Source organism: Parambassis ranga, chromosome 10 (assembly GCF_900634625.1).
Source record: "Parambassis ranga chromosome 10, fParRan2.1, whole genome shotgun sequence".
NCBI lineage: Eukaryota > Metazoa > Chordata > Actinopteri > Ambassidae > Parambassis > Parambassis ranga.
Window position 1 is genome coordinate 9,010,310 of NC_041031.1, and position 16,401 is coordinate 9,026,710.

The 16,401-nt window shown below is 44.5% G+C and overlaps 1 protein-coding gene across 2 annotated transcripts in view; it reads right to left on the reverse strand.

Moving 5' to 3' along the window:
• Positions 1-16,401, reverse strand: part of unc5a (unc-5 netrin receptor A) — a 114,513-nt gene that overhangs the window by 16,694 nt on the left and 81,418 nt on the right. The window contains exons 6-9 of one of the 2 annotated variants that reach the window (XM_028415686.1): positions 14,601-14,768; positions 8,057-8,221; positions 2,389-2,577; positions 1,386-1,685 (exon numbers count right to left, since the gene is read on the reverse strand). In XM_028415686.1, the coding sequence (XP_028271487.1) occupies positions 1,386-1,685; positions 2,389-2,577; positions 8,057-8,221; positions 14,601-14,768 (822 nt within the window). Of the gene's footprint in view, positions 1-1,385; positions 1,686-2,346; positions 2,578-8,056; positions 8,222-14,600; positions 14,769-16,401 lie in introns of both variants that reach the window. The other variant, XM_028415685.1, reaches the window with a different exon arrangement.

Sequence of the window (16,401 nt, forward strand, 5' to 3'; positions counted from 1 at the left end):
TGTAATAAAGCAAATAAAATGGACTTGTTCACACAGTATTTCCATAGAAGCAGATGCTATTTTGTTTATATAGCTGCAAGAAGAACGTCCCACAGAGGATTACTGAAATCCCGCTGCCCTTAAAGAACACAGTCTTACTGTAGAGTGCTGCGTCTACAGAAACTCTATAGTTTGCATCTTTGTTTGAACTCTATTTTATATATTAGGGAATAAGTTGAACTTGACATTTAGTCAATTTTTAGTTCCTAAAAGAGCTGTAAACAAAACACATTGACATTGGCGTTGGTGACTGTCGACACTATAACGCCAGAGACAGACAGCAATTCATGCTGTACTTTACTGTGACACGTGTACAGTAACCTTATCCTGTCTGGTGTCACACAGAAATAATATGTTTTTGCTGTTATTATTGGACAGAAACTGATCCTCTGGACTGATAAATAACGATGCACAGGTTGAGAATATTTATATAACAGAGTGTGGGCAGAAAGTAGAACCCTTAGGGTCAATCAAACTCTAAACAAGTGTGACCGGGCTGTGAAGTAAGGCCACCTTTTGACCAGACTTTATCTGTGGCCTAAAAAAAACAGATCTACAGAACTACTACATTAACTACATTACATCTGTGTGAGAACTGCAATTGTGTTCTTCTCTACTTGCGATTTGATGTTATTACTTCATGAACAAGGATGACACCATCCAAGCTACATGGCAAACTGGGAGGGACAACTAGTTTTCAAACTTGTTAGTATCAGTAGCAGATGGAGCTAAAGGTTAAGCTGTTGAAAAGGGAACACAAATACAAATGTCTATACAAATTTTTTTTCAATATATTGTTGTCACTGACAAGCTGTGAGTCAAGGTGCAAAATACAGCAGCTAGTCTTAGCTCAGCACAGGAGTTGCTATGTAAGAACACAATTTTCTCTGATTTCAAACAACCATACATGTTTGAAATTGATGCACTACGCAAGAAAACACATACACAGTGAAAATGTGGTTGGATTATGCACTTTAAAAAAGAAAAGTACAGTGCAGCTTATTTTCTGTGATTACAATTTACCAAAATGTGTCAATGAAGACAGGGGGGGCGCCATGAATCAAAATTGAAAACACAGCCACATTTGGAGGCACTTCAGCAATAACACAGAAGGTGATATCTGTAAATTACACGTATCATTCAAAGCGCCATCAAAGCACTGACACAGGATGTCAACAAAACTGCCCTGTGAGTAACAGTTCATGTGACAGCCACAGTAATGACAACAGAGAGTGGACCAAAGTAAAAGGAAAACAATGTGTCTTTCTCTTCTTGATCCAGATCAACACAACTGAACAATAAGTGTGACAGACACAAACATAAATCCACCTGAATGAAGCACCTACCTGTGTTGGGGATAGTCAGCCTTCCACCAAGGAAGTTGAAGGTGCCATAGGAGGCGTTAGCCACATCACGGGGGAGCGTTTTAAAGTAGGTCTGCGTCGACAGCCTGCTCACAAACTCAGAAGGATCCGGGTTAAGCTTGCCGTTGTGTAGAGTGTGTGAACCATTGGGGAGCGGGTCGAGCAGAGGCCCGTTGGTCATTGAAAACTTCCCTGTGGTGTCGTGGCGAGAGCGCAGGGTGCCTTGGTAACTGGTAGTGGTGGTGGTTAGATCGGGCTGGATGGTGAGCAAATGTGAGTTCTCTGTTCAAATAATAAAAACAAAAACAGACAAAAAGCAAATGTGTGAGTCTCCATGAGTGGCGGGTGGGTGGGTGTGGGGGGTTCCTACATCACAGAGATAGGCCTTACACTCTCTGAGGCTGTCACACACACACAAAGACACATGGTGCAGAAAACTGAGCACTCACATGTACACACACACACTGACAACAACACTCCCATCACTGTCTGTCTCTTTAGCAACCACACAATCAATTCCAAACAGAACTCACACACAGCTTTGCATCCAGAATGTATAAAGGCTGCTTTTTTCATGGTGAATCACAGGCACTGCAACCCAGTTTCCCCATCTCCATCCAACTCAGACAGTTGTATTTCTATTACTCGCTGTTAAACCTCAGAGGCCCCACACAGGCAGTAAACAGAGTGGGTACATTTCCTGACAATGAGGTGGTGGCGAAACATAATGTGTCAGGCAGCCAAACAAACAGCTCGCACACACACACACACACACACACACAGACATACACACAACATAATAAATCTTACTTAGACCACAAACCACCTCCACAACCACAAACAAACTGGATCTGTGCTACATGTAGATGAGTGCCGCACAGTGAGACGACGAACAGACCAACAGGATGCACAGAGGAGGGTAGAACAAAGAATAGTGTCCTACTGCTGTGGGGGGGAGGCCTGCGTGGCCGCGGTGCCCACACACCTGGCTTGCTGGGCTTGATGCCCATGGGCTGAAAGCCAGTGGTGAGGATGGAGGAGTCCGCCACGTCAGCATCCAGGCCCTCCTTCTTGCGCCGGTACACCAGGACGACCACGATGAGGAGCAGGGTGAGACACAGGGCCACCGCCACCATGCCCACATAAAGCGCCACGTCCTCGGCCCCACTCACAGCTGCAAGGAGAGAACACAAAAGTATTAAAGAAAAGATTTCATCAGGTGTTGAATGGCAATACAAACGGCTGCTGCAGAAACAGCTTTTATAATTTTATGTGCAAAAGCTTCACTCTGAACCCATGTAATAGGATGAAATCAGTTACACATTCCTTCTTTGCTGCTTGACGTAGTATTAGTTAACCATTTTGGTGTTCGCTATTTTTAAAAGTCAGTGTCAAATAATGGCCTATTGAAAAGGAGAAGGAACCAGTTGCTGTAGCAGGTTGTCAGCATTACCTTTCTGCACTGGATAAATATATCTTAGGCCAGCATGTTCCTTCTCTCTCCTGTCTTTTCTCTAAGCACACAACACCCCCAAGAGAGGAGAAAGAAAATGAAGGATTTGCTTATGAAATTCTAGCACCTCTTATTGAATGTCTTTTTTGCAAAAGCATAGCAGTGTCTTTCTCCCAAAAGTACAGTATGAAGATGACAGCTAAGCCTAGACAAACATCAATGTGTACGTGTGTGAGTTTGTGTGTGTGTGCTGCTTGTGTTTTTTACAGGAGAATGGGATTTGCTACGGCTGTCTCCCTGGGCTGGGAGGAATTTGGTGGCGGAGGTGGAGGATGCTCCTGGGGCCTTTGTGAAGGGCCATTGTGCCGGGGAGCCACGGGGGCGTAGCGCTGTCAACTGAACACAGTCAAGGAGGGGGACGCATTGAACGGTGCAGCTTTGAGGGATGGAGAACAACAGCAAAGGTTAAAGTGCTGCAGGCTGGCGTGTGGCGAGTTGACAACAAAAGGAGGAGGGCAGGAGCAGCAAGAGGAGAGGAGCAAATGTGCAAGAAGGAAAACCTGATTTTAAGGCAGAAAAGACAGCATGTGGCTGCGACTGACAGCATGCGTGATTTGCATTTCAGCGACGAGAAGCAATAACACGTCCAAAAGGTTCGTGTCAAAATGCACCTGATTAACATTGGATTCGTCATATTGTGATGAATGTCTCCTGTCATGGTGTTTTTTCACCCGTGTGCCTGCACTCTACCTTGGAAACGCCTATTTGACAAGTTTTAATTGGTGTTAGTTAATCTGTGAGATGAGAATGCCACAATTAAATTAAGAGTTAACATTCAATTAAAAAAAGAAAAGTTATCTTTCTCCCTCTTTCTCTCATCCCTTTTCATCTGTTCGTCCTTGCCTTCTCCTCTTGCCTTGAAAAATCCATTTCTTTGGACAAAACTGCCTGACAAACCCAAGTCTTTAAGAGAAATGCCAGAATCTATTTCATGGGTGATTATCTCCGTACAATCTGATACTTTAAGTAGCAGGATTATATGCAGCTAGCCTCTATGCCAGCCCTTCGTAATGCCTGAGATTTCTTGACATGTAATCAATTGTGAATGACTGGCTGAAGATTGTGTGTTTTGTTCTTGACATGAAATAGCACATCTGCACAGGACGCACTCATGGCATGAGGGCTGCATACAGTACACTCATCATCTTTTCCATTTTCTTGCCTTTGCCTCTCTGCTCGCTCTCTCTCTCTCTCTCTCTCTCCTCAGGGAGAGCATAGAGGTGCTTAACTGCAAGCAGCCTGGCTAAACCGTCCACCTTTCACAATGAGCCCCCCAAAAAAGGTGGAGAGACTACAGCTGAACCTCTCATTAAAGTTCCCAAATCCAATTGTCTTGGTGAGTCAAAGGCCAGATGACGCTGTGATATTTGGACTTCTAGCTCTGCAGTCTACTGAGAGATGTGTAGCCTGACTAAAGACAAAACAACACCCGTCAGCAAGGAGACAAGCCAACTGGTTTCTACTGATTGGATAAACATAGCCTTAGATTGGCCAGTAGACGTTTACTTTCTAAGGGCACACCAAAGACACCTGGCTAACCTCAGATGCAAAGATCCGGTATCTCTACTCTTCCTTTTCTGCTGCACACACCATTCTTACACCCAGACAATAAAGTCAGTCAATCAGATGACTCTCTCTCTTTCTCTCTCTGCTTCTTTCTTCCTCTCTCTCTCTCTCTCTCTCTCTCTCCTCTATTCTGGCTGTAATCTCTGGAGGCTTATCGGGGCATCACTGAGTGAAGTTTTATCTGACCCACCAGGTGTCACAGCAAAACAATCCCGATGCTCACTACAACCCTGATCAGCAACAGCTCTCGGCTCCTCCTGGGCCCCATTTATTGATTTTCATGATGCCAGCCAATAATTGAAAGGACATCCATCACACTTTAATTGACACAGCTAATCAGCTTTTATAATTGGATGGACTTTACTTTAGTCCCTTTTTAATGGTGCCCTCTCTCTCTCTCTCCCTCTCTCTCTGCACACACTCCATACCAATTTACCTCTCTTTCTCTCTGCCGCCGCCATTCCATCGTTCATTTCCACTTGACTTAATTGCTGCCAAAGAACTTTTGAATCTCTTTGTGTGTGACCTCTCATCATGATTGACACCCGCCTGCGGATAATCTGTGGATGTGATGATTTTTTTTTTCCCAGCGATGACCCCAGGCCAGACTCTGTTTGCTCCCCTCTCCATGAGCCTTCAGTTCAGCTCCTCAGACTTGCTCCAGGGCTGGCTGGTTAGGGATCGGTTTCTGACTTGAGATGGGCTGGTATAATTCATCTCCTCTGAGGCAATGTATCTAGCTCCCGTCGAAGTTTGGACCCTCGCTGTATTGACAGTCAGCACAATGTCCGCACCTGATAGTTCTCAACTCGCTCTACCTGCTCCTTTCTCCCTCCTGCATTGATAAATAAGAGCTTTGGAGCCTCCTGCGCCTCTCCCCTGGGCATTTATCAGGAGACCCGAGAATATATTTCATCCCATGGCCAATCCTAGTCAGTCGCCCGAAGATGAATAACACTGGAGTTCTTAAGGTCAGGGAAATATGGCTACTAAAACTCTCAAAGTGAACGTGACCATTACTATCTCCACAATACAGTCGTCCCATCCCTCAGCAGGCCCTGGTGAAATATGGCCCAAAATAAATGTTCAGCCATTTTTCAGGCAGCACTGTGACCCCGCTCTGACAAACAAACCCATGACAAAAACATCAGCTTCTTTGCCACCAAATTAGCCCCAAAATTCAAAAACAGACTAAAGACAAATTACTAGGTTGATGTGCTTTGCACAATCATTTCTGACACCCCTCAAAATGGGATGCTGCTGCAAATTAAGTTCATTACCTTCATTACACACATTAAACCAAATAATTGTTTTTATGTTGTCCTAATTTCCTGTGCCTGAGAATATGAGCGCTATTATTTTTCCGGCTATCCTTTCTGTGCCCTCTAACACCCGTCTGCCATTTTGGCTCTGGCACGCTGCCAGCCTGTTTGTTATTTCTCCGCTCGGATTTTGCATGGCTACATCTTGGACTTCACACGTCTGCTTTATGAAAATGATCCTGCCTGGGTGAGATCTGTTTATTTTGGAGCTCTAACACAAAGCTTTGGTGTTGCACATATGCAACACACAAAAGCAATAACCTAATCCGAAGTATGTCATTTCTGAGTTAATGAGGGAGATTAGAGTTGTTGGTGAGGTCCTCAGACAAAGGGCAGTTTTTGTTGCAGGGTGACTACGGCTCATTCTGCATGTTGTTTTCTTCTGATTTCACAGAAAGAAAAGGGTGTCTTTTGTTTTATGGGGGAAGTTTTCCATCTCAGCTAATAGCCTGCAGACATGGTTGAAGTATGGGAGTTGCTGACGAGCCAAAACCATCTTGCTATTTTGCTTATTATAATACTTCACACAGCAATTGTCTGTGGAACCGCATCTGCTGGGAACAGATTGGAACGGGCAATCTTCAGAGGCCAGCTCTCCGCTCTGCACTGTCAGTGTAAATACTGAGTGACTCTGTCTGTGCGTGTGTGTGTGGGTGCATGTCTGAGGAACAATGACTGGCATCTTTGTGTATACATCTTGCGTCTCTCGGGAGGAGCTGCTGACCTTTGATGATGGGCCGACTGAGCTCCCTGGTTCACTGTGCCAGCCAAACTCAGCTATTGGTTGAAACGTACACATGCATGCACATACTCACATAGTGCTAATGCAGCTAAGGCAGCATTCACATACAGTACATCTGAGCAGATACTCTGCAACCTCCCACCTCCACCCCTTCCATGCACAGTTCCATTTGATCCTATCAATCAGTGCAAGATACATAATTCAGTTTATTAGTGCACTGGCCCGTGTCAGCTGAATCCCCATTAAAACTGTGTTCTCCATGCAGATTAGCCAAATCACACTATTTATAACATCTATCTGTGCCACGCCAGTCTGAGATTCATTGTCTCTAGAAGCAAAGCTCCAATATCTTTCTGCCTTTGATATCTGTAGGGAGTGACAGAGCTCTCCCTTCGTGTCCATCTGGTCCGCAGTGGACCCTGCGGTGCCACTTTCCACTCTGCTGCCGGCTCTGGCTGCATGATCTTTGCAGTTTCTAATCCTGACAGTATGCACATGCCCTATTAATGACACACAGGGTAGCGGCAGCACCACACTAGCCAATGTACATGAGGAGTAATGCCCATTGAATATTTAGCTTCTTATATATGTGCACAACATTTATACAAATGCTGAGGATTATCGTAGTGTGAGCTTGTCCTCTGGCCTCGTGTGTTTTCACACCCGATTTGACCGGTGGCCATTTATGTGGCAGACCGTGTTTTAATCAGAGGAGAGATGCTTTAATTCTCAGCTCTATTAATAGGTCAGAGAGCGACACAGCAGCGATCCACGTGATGAGATGGTGTATTATGTTAGCAGCCAGTGTCTTACCGTTGTTAATTAGAAATGATGGTTTGAAAAGGTCACACAGGTGGGGACAAGCTGGGTGGGGGGTGGGGGGTGGAGGTACAGAAGAATCTCATGTCTATACAAGGGTCTGATGAGACGGACATCCTTTCTTTATGCAACCTTTATAAGATGAACTCAACATCAATCACAAGAAGCTGATGCCATAAGGAGAAATAAGATGTTTGGTGTGTAGTCCGATAAAAAAGAAATCCTCCCTCTTTTGAGGGAAATGTTAGAAAAAAAAGCATGACAGGAAATTTCCTCTCATCCTTCTCCACTGGCCTCACTTCAGGGGCTAATTGATGCCATTCCAGTACACCTGTCCTGCATGTGTTGTTTGTGATCTACTTGTTGTTGTATTTGATGAAGGTTGTGAAACTGAACTCTTCTTGATTTTGTTTTTACATTGAACTTTCATCTTAGCCTTGTGGCACACATTTTCTTAATCAGCAGCATGTTTTGTTGGCTCTAAGATGTTGTTTGAAGCACATTTATTGATTTTCAAATGTTCATTTGCCTCTCATAAGCTTAGTTATAATGAGCAAGCCCATATCAAAACAACCATCAACTGATGCTACTGCCAAAAGGTGACCAAAAATATTTGAAACTGCATCTGTTCTGTTGGTCCACGGAGTTGAACCGTGAAGAGTCGGCAGCGTGTGGGTGGTGTTGCACTCACTCTGCGGGCACTGCTCACTGGTACAGTTGAGAGACTGGAGGTCAAGCCCTTGGCACTCTTTGCCCCCCGTGCCAGGTGAGGGCTGGGTGCACTCCCTGCTCCTCCACATCGAACAGTCCGCGCCGCATGCCGACCACTTGCTCCACTCGCTCCAGCCTCCATCCACTAAAAAACACACACAATAAAATAAAATAAAGTAACATGGTTGAGTGCAAACACATGCACAGCAGCAAAAAAAGATTCACTTCAAACGTTTATATTTTCTTTCACAGAGGAGTAACTATTGATTGGAGAACATGCTGAATAGTCTCAATAAAAGCAGGCTGTAACTCCTTTTTACAAACAGCATGAACTGTTAAAACACTACACAGTGAAGTTCAGAAGCAGCAGCAGCGTAAAAGCAGTGGTGTATTTTGCGTGTGAGTCAAGGACTGGCAGAATAGTTTGTTGCCATCATGTGCAAATCCACTTGCTCTAAAATGGAAACCTGGTAAGGAAAACCTCATGAAGACATGCAAATCCACCTGCACACACTCAAATCCAGCAGCTGCACAGTGAAACCAAAGCGTGTGAAATGGCTGAGGAGAGCCATATTGTCTCTATTCTTGATTTGTTTATTTTCATCATGGAAATCAGATGCAACTAAATTAAACACCGCTGTTTACGAGTGTGTGCTGGGGCCTGGAAGATCGATAGTTAATACATACATGCACTGTATGGATCACAAAAAGCTTTATTTATGAATTCTTGAATGAAAAAAAATACATTGCTTTAACGTTTTGTCAAATTAGATGTGATTGTGGCAACTATAGTGTTGGCTGTAGTGTATTGATTGATTGTAATATGGATGCTAAAAGCCTAACCATAGCGCAAGCATAATAGTTCAGAGCATACCTGGCATAAGAAATATCAGCAGCTTTACCACATGCAGGGAGGGAGGCCATTTTGCAAAGGTAGGGGTAATTTGGTGTTGTGGCCGGTGGGGGTGGTGGCTCAGAGTGATATTGAGAGTGACACAGCGCCAGGCCTGGGGAAGGTTACCATAGGGCTAATGGGAAAACGAGCAGTAATGAGCTCTCATGGGGGGGAAAAAAGCACCAGTGTCTCGCTCTTTCTCTCTCCCAAATGTAAGAGTTAGGGGGACCAGACGAGAATCACCTGCGCACACACACACACAGAGCACATGTACACTTCTATGACAGCAGCAACCTTTCCCCTGACTGACCTAAGGGCAAGGAAACCTTAGTGCTCATTAATCCTAGCAATAAAGAGAGCAGGGGGCATGACCCCAAGAGAGCAGCTCTGACCCCCTGCAGGTCATGGGCTTTTGTTAATAAAATATAAGTGAGATGTTACTAAAGGTGAGACTACATGTGATTGCATAACTGTCGAGGGTAATGATTTTTTTTTTGCTTTTAAGAAAGCTCCATTTGGAAAACCAGATAACAGGCTCAAAGTGTCAATCAACGATGCTCCTACACGTGTCCGTACTGTAGTGCCCCAAAATGGTTGCTAAAAATTGTGAATGTATTTGTATGTGTGTGTTGTGGGATGCTGACACAGCTTGGGCCTTTTTGCAGTCAGATCCATTTGGCAGAGAGAGCAGAACCAATCAGATAATTGTCCTTGTTTGGCATTGAGTGGACCCATCCGTGGGCCAGTGGGCTGATTATCCAGGCTGGGAATGAGAATGATTGAATAGCGAATTACATCCTAATGAATATATTATGTCGCCCCTCAGTTTATCCACACCACTGTGAAATAACGAGATGAGATCAACATCTGCCTCAATGAGGTGATGAAATTCTACTTCTCTTTTCCACCACAAAGCAAGACTAATGGCCATGCAAATGACATTTTCAAACAAGGAGATTGGTGTGGAAACACTGTGTTGCTCATGAGAATGTGGATGAGACAGAAGCACGCCGACCTAAGGCTCAGGGAAATCAAAGAAATATGAGGATGCATAAACAGTCCTTGATGACTCGTGTCTGAACACTGAGTGCGTGTTTTGTCTGAAAGAGAAGATGCTTTCCACAACAGCAGCAACTAAAGAAATATAGAGAGCAAAAAAGGATTGCGGCAATAGATGGAGTGATGCAAGCAAGTTGACACTTTTCTTGATTTTCTTTCTTCAAACGTAAGGCGAAAAATTAGGACCAAACTTTGTACTTTTACACGTGAGAAAATTGTACTCCACAGTCATGTTTTTCCTTATCAAATCCCCAGAAAGAGATTGTTAGCACTAGTGCAAAAGGCACCACAGCTGATTTTCAATCATGCAGCTCCACAGGTTTCAGGTCAGGCAGGTCTCAGAGGAGGAACAGTAATACAATAACCCAGTGGCAAGTCCCCATTTGGACATGTTGCCAAGAGGAGAAGAAAAAAGGAACCCAGCCATTCTTTATAGGTCGGTAGGAGGGCCTGTTTGAGGCTTTGCTGTTCAAAATGACAATGGCTGCTGATGGACACAGTCCGAGATCATCGGACACCTATGGTTTCTGTGTCCTTGAGGGGAACACAAGGAGGTAGACAAGTACCACTGAGACCAGCAGGCCGCCCCTCTGCTTCCACTGTCTTGTCAACACACATGTGTGAACAGTAACCACCTTTAATCCCAGCGTTCAAAGGCTGATTGGGGGGGGGGGGGGGGAGTCGCAGAAAACCACAGACCCATGGAGGGCGTTGATAGCTGAGCCACAGACGTGGGTGATGCAACGGAGATTAATCACCAGACCTCAATGTGTAATTCTGGCTAATTTAATATAAATAGAATGTCAGATTTTTTTGCCAACTGTAGTCAATATCCGAAGACAGCAGAGATGCTTCTTTATAGGTTGACTAAAACACAATGAGACAGACTGCGATATGAAGAGGGCGGGCCAAACAAATGGCACCAAATGATTAAAAATGATGCAAGGCTGTCACCAGATGGCCACCATCTTTTCACAGTGAACTAATGTGTTTTTCTGTCACATTTATTAGCCAGAGCAGTTATTTATTCCACAGATAAAATATGGAGTCTCCAGAACAATCAACGATAACATCTACAAAGACATGACTACTTATTTCCAAAGTAGAGTTAGACATTTGCCTGCAGTGCAGACAGTCGACATATGGGTGCATGTGTACAGCACGTACGTGCACAAACACACAGGAGTACGCATGCACAAATCAGCCCCGAGTCTGTTTATTTTCTGTCTAGTAGAATTCTCATGACTCCTTTGGCAAGCCTGAGGGATCAGAACTATATTTAAATAATTCACACACACGTTAGAAAAAGCTCTTCAGGTTATTTGGTATATCACTCTCATATCAGCCAACAGTTCAGCTCATTTGTGTGGGGCAGGTGTCGTCGTGTCGCTTCCAAAAGTGGGGACTAACTATTTGCTGTTGGCTCGGGTTGTGTTTGTCCTTGTTGGAAAAAAAGTTGGCATGATCTGACATTTTGCCATGACTGTTGGCTCTGACCACAAGTCAGTGCAGGCCAGAGGCAGAGTCAATGAAAAGCCTGAGGAATGGACTGCAGAATTATGTGGGATACTTCAGCAGGATATGCTGGGATGGAGACAAAAGAAAATGAAGAAGGCAGAGTGAGAGAGGAAAGAGAAATGGAGATAAGCCCTTGCATAGTTTGGCTACTCGCTGTCTCAAGTGTTGATCTGCTCTGCTCTGAGCCTCAGGCTTTAGCCTCAGCCTCCTCCTTCTCCTCCTCCTCCACAGCTCCCTGTGTCTCTCCCAGCATGGAGCCCATCTGATCTGCCACACAGGCCTCTGCCAACTCTCATTAAACACTTTGGGGACTTAGACAAAAATACAGATGAGCCTCTCACACTTTCTCGATGAGAGGTGGGAGCTCACATTTAGATAGAAGAGTCATCCTGAATAGACGTGTGGAGAGTTTTGTTACTGAACAGGGCCGCTGGTGTCAGTTTGTGCAAGCTGTATGAGAATACAGCATATGAAAATATGCCTCTGTAACTGTACTACTCTGAAGGAATTGTGCCACTTTTTAAATGTGGAACAACAAATGGCCATCAGCATTTCAACAAGAATCGCATAAAGCCTCGGCTGGGCAATGCAGCAACAAATTACAGCCTTTGCATGTTGTTGGTTCCAAATTTAAATTGATTTGTTTCCAGTGAATACTCATTAAGCTGTCAGCATCTTTTATCCCTAAAAGATGAATACAGCAAATCCAAGAGGCCATCAATGTGTTTGTCAAAAACAGGCTGCAACTGGAAATGACACGGTAAGCAGCTAAAAACAAAATATATTTTTCCATAACCCTTTTCAAACCCCTGATGCTGGAGTTAAATGCACAAGCGAGCTAATATTCAACAAAGAATGTTGGATGATTAATGAACCGCTGAAACAAGACCACCGTTAAATCCTGTAATTTTTAACACACAGCTCAAAAACAAAGGCAGTGCAGAGGAAAAAAATGCCTCTCAAGGCTCAAAATCAAAAAAAGGAAAAAAAAAAAATAACACTGCTTCTGAATCCAAATGTCAGCTGTGTCTAAATAAATAACACGATGTCTAACTGGAGCATTACAGCTCCCAATGTAATTCATTCTTCTCAAGTCTTTTCCTCCAGAAATGGACTGAAATCACCATGTAGACCTGTGAAGCTTATAAGCACAGTGATAATTAAAGCTGTATGCAGTGATGCTCCCCTCTGGGCTGGTCTGTTGCCTCTTGCAGAATGTGACTCTTATATGAGAGTGTCTATTCATGCATTCAGGCTGATGATTTACACATGTTAATCATGTATTTGAAGAATCAAAGTGAGGATATGTATAATGGGGTTGTCACTGCTGGGTGTGTGCGTGTGCTGGGTGACAAACTCAGGAGGGCTGTCAGTTCATCTTGGGGAGAAGTTAATTCAGAGGCAGGTCTGTGAGTACACAAGAGCCTCCATGCCACTTGTGATTGGAAACAACAGCTCATCATCCCTGGGCTCTGGCATGGCGGACTTTGGCCTTGAGGGAAACCCTCTCCAGGTTGGGGCAGCTGGTGCTGTCTGTGCCACTGATGTTAGCCATCTCAGACAGGTTAGAAGTGAAAAAGCGAGGCAGAGGCGACTCTCTGTTGCCAAACAACCAGACTGATAGGGGTGTAAGCGGGGTCACGGTGCTCTAGCGTCTCTCATCAAGGGAAAAAAATTGAGTCCTTTCTCTCTCAAAGTCTCTGCAAACTGTGTTCACAGAGCACAATGCAATTTTTGTCACAGCACACTAATGGTTGAAATTACACACTTTCTCCTTGTGGAGCGAGAGAAAGATAGAGGAGGGAGGGGTTTAGTCTAACAATAGCAGCTTGGACTGACATTAATCTCTTTAAGCCCATGGAGGTCAGTATCCTGCTTTGCTGTGGAGGAATGTCAAGCATCCCTTGGCACCCCTTTTGATTGCTTTACTAGTTGCTCTAACTCCAGAGAGTCCAAACCCATCCGGATTGTGACGACATGTCATGCATTTATGTTCCTTTGTCTTCCCTCCTACTGCTGTAATCCAGAGGGCCATGTTACTTACACTCATGCTTGACAACTAGTGATGTCTTTACATGGGAGATGTGTAACACAACACCCTGATTCACTGAAGAAGATAACCTCTGTTTTAGGCAGGGAGAAGCTGCCACTGCCAGAGGTGTTGTATTTCCCTCTCTGCTATTTGCCGAGCGTGGGAGATTTCTCCTGCGGTCAGCATGGCTGCAGCGCCCCGACTACATGTCCGCACACAGATCTCCTGGCAGTCAAACAGCCAGGCTTTCTCAGTTTCCCTCTCTCTCTCTCTCTCTCTCTCTCTCTCTCTCTCTCTCTCTGGGCTTTGTTCTTGCCTTCCTTACACTGTATCTGATTGCATCTGTCCCTATCCCTGCTTCCACCTTACACCTCCGTTTTCCTATCCAGCTTTCTCCTTCGCTATCTCTCCCTCTTTCAGGGGCCTAATGTGGGACTGCAAATGAAGCAGCTTGACTTTCATCTCAGGCTACCAGAGATCAATATGTGTTGCTCACTATAAGACAGGACACTCTCTGCCTCTCACAAGGGAGATCGAGCAAGCAAATGAAATGCCCTCAACTGCTCACACGTAAACATGGCACACAGGCTAACATAATTCTGCCTTTTATTGCCCATATTTACTACATAGCTTGAGCAGCAAACAATAACAAATGTACTAGCTGGTGTGTCACAAATGCATGGCTGGGACCGAGTCTTTTCAAGCAGACTGTCTGACATAAAAGCAGGGCCTGCGTACAGTGCAGAAGATTAAGAGATATGTGAACAAAGTGTGATAATAATACATCTCTTTCAGGATGAGGCCTTACTGTGAAGACTAATAGGCTCTGACATTGCTGTGTAAGCGCTCTAATTGCAGGAAGCAACAGAAGCCTGACATCTAAGAAAAGACTTGGAGATGCTGGTACAAAAGGGCAGCCAACATAAAGATGAATTGATGACTTCTAGATGCAAAAAAAGGCAAAAAGGAAGCCACAGGAAGCCAAGCGCCACAGGACAAACAGGGTTGCCTGGGAGTTACCTGGACAGGTGGCCACACAGGCACTTTTCTGGACGTTCTGCCCCTCACAGGATGTGCCTCCATTCAGTGGCGTGGGGTTGGTGCAGCTCCGACTCCTCTTCTGCCAGCCACGCCCACACACGGCACTGCAGGACGACCAGGTGGTCCACGTGGACCAGCCGCCGTTGACTGTCAGACCAGCGCCAGAGGGGTTGGGATGGAAAGGTGAGGTGGGGGGTGGGGTGGGGTTGGGGGGTTGGAGGGATGGAGGGGATGGATGAATGAAGGGACAGAGCAGCCAGGATTACCCGACATGCACTAAGGAAAAGAGGTGCGCTGCGCTAGAATAATCATGACTGCTGTTACACTCTTTGGTTCCACACTGCAAGGTGAACAAATGGAAGAGCAAGAGCAAAGGAGGGCTGCTTCCTGTGTCTGAGTTGGAGCTGCAGCCAACTGCAGTGAAAACAAAATGGCTTCAACAGGGAGCAGAAAATAACACGACAGCTCGCCTTCTTTCACTTTATGACTAAAGAAGACAGCAAAGTACTGTGCACATTTTGAATATTCCACCAAAATTCAACCAAGGTTATGTAAACATAATATGAAAATCTTTTCTGCATAACCATGCCATTTAAACCCAAATGCTCATGGCCATACATGCATACAAAAATAACACCTACTCCTCGAAAATGCCAACTGACTACTAAAGAATAACATTGTTCCACTGATTTGAGTTGTGTCCTTCAGCCGTCCACCACTGGTTTCACACCACTACATGTCATATTCTTCAAACTCAAGTATTCTTCCAGTTGTAGAGAACACCACTCTATAATTTCTTCCTCTTTTATGTTGAACTTCAAGGTTCTTGCAGTTCAAAAACTCTGCACACTGCATTTCTATTATTGCAGCCACTTGCTGAGCCAGAGCCCATGTTCTAAAACCTTAGCTGTATTGGCATCATAATTGTTCCTGTATCTCTCAATCATTGCAGGTGATTACATCAAATCATGTTGGTGCACTTCCTGTATCTACCGCGTTTCCTCTCTGCTTACAAGACACAGAGATTCCTGATTTATTGACTTGAACAGCACTGTCGTTCCCTTTCTGTACATACTCCCTTTCTAATTTCCCCCCTAACTCTCTCCTGTGCTTGTCGTGGCTGAATCATTTCCTCGCCCTCTCTTTGCGATTGATTGCCCGCCACAGCGAGGTAAATTGCCAGGCATCTCGGCCCCTGATTACCTCTTAGCATAGAGTGCAGTCACACCAGCCAGGCCTTGTTAAAATGCATCTCTGGCCCCCTGTTGAACCCTCTTTTGAAAAGTAGCAGTTATTATGACTTGCAACACCTAGCTAGATTAACTAGTATGGCAGGCTGTGCCGTGCTAACTGAAATTCTCTTTTCTGCTGTAAGTTAGAGCAGTGTGTGAGTGAACAGCAGTTTTTTTCTAATTTAATTTTAATTAATACTGCATAGGTAATACATGTGTTCCTGTATCAAGCACAGATAAGTGAGACATGTACTTCAGCAATTTGTTCTTATTTTCCATGGGTCTGCATTGTTTGACAACTCAAGAATGGCAAACAAAGTGTGAATGCTTCTACCGTCAAATCAACTTCAGATTTCTTAATCAAGTCTTTTAACAACAAACTAATCAATTATAATTAACATTGGGAATAATTGCGAGATTTTTCTTTATTTTCATGCTGGAGGCTCCGAGGAGTGCATGATATTGTGTGTGTGTGTGTGTGTTGACAGCATTCACAGTGAAAATACACGCCTCACTTTTTAACCACATTTGCCGTCATACAGCGCTAG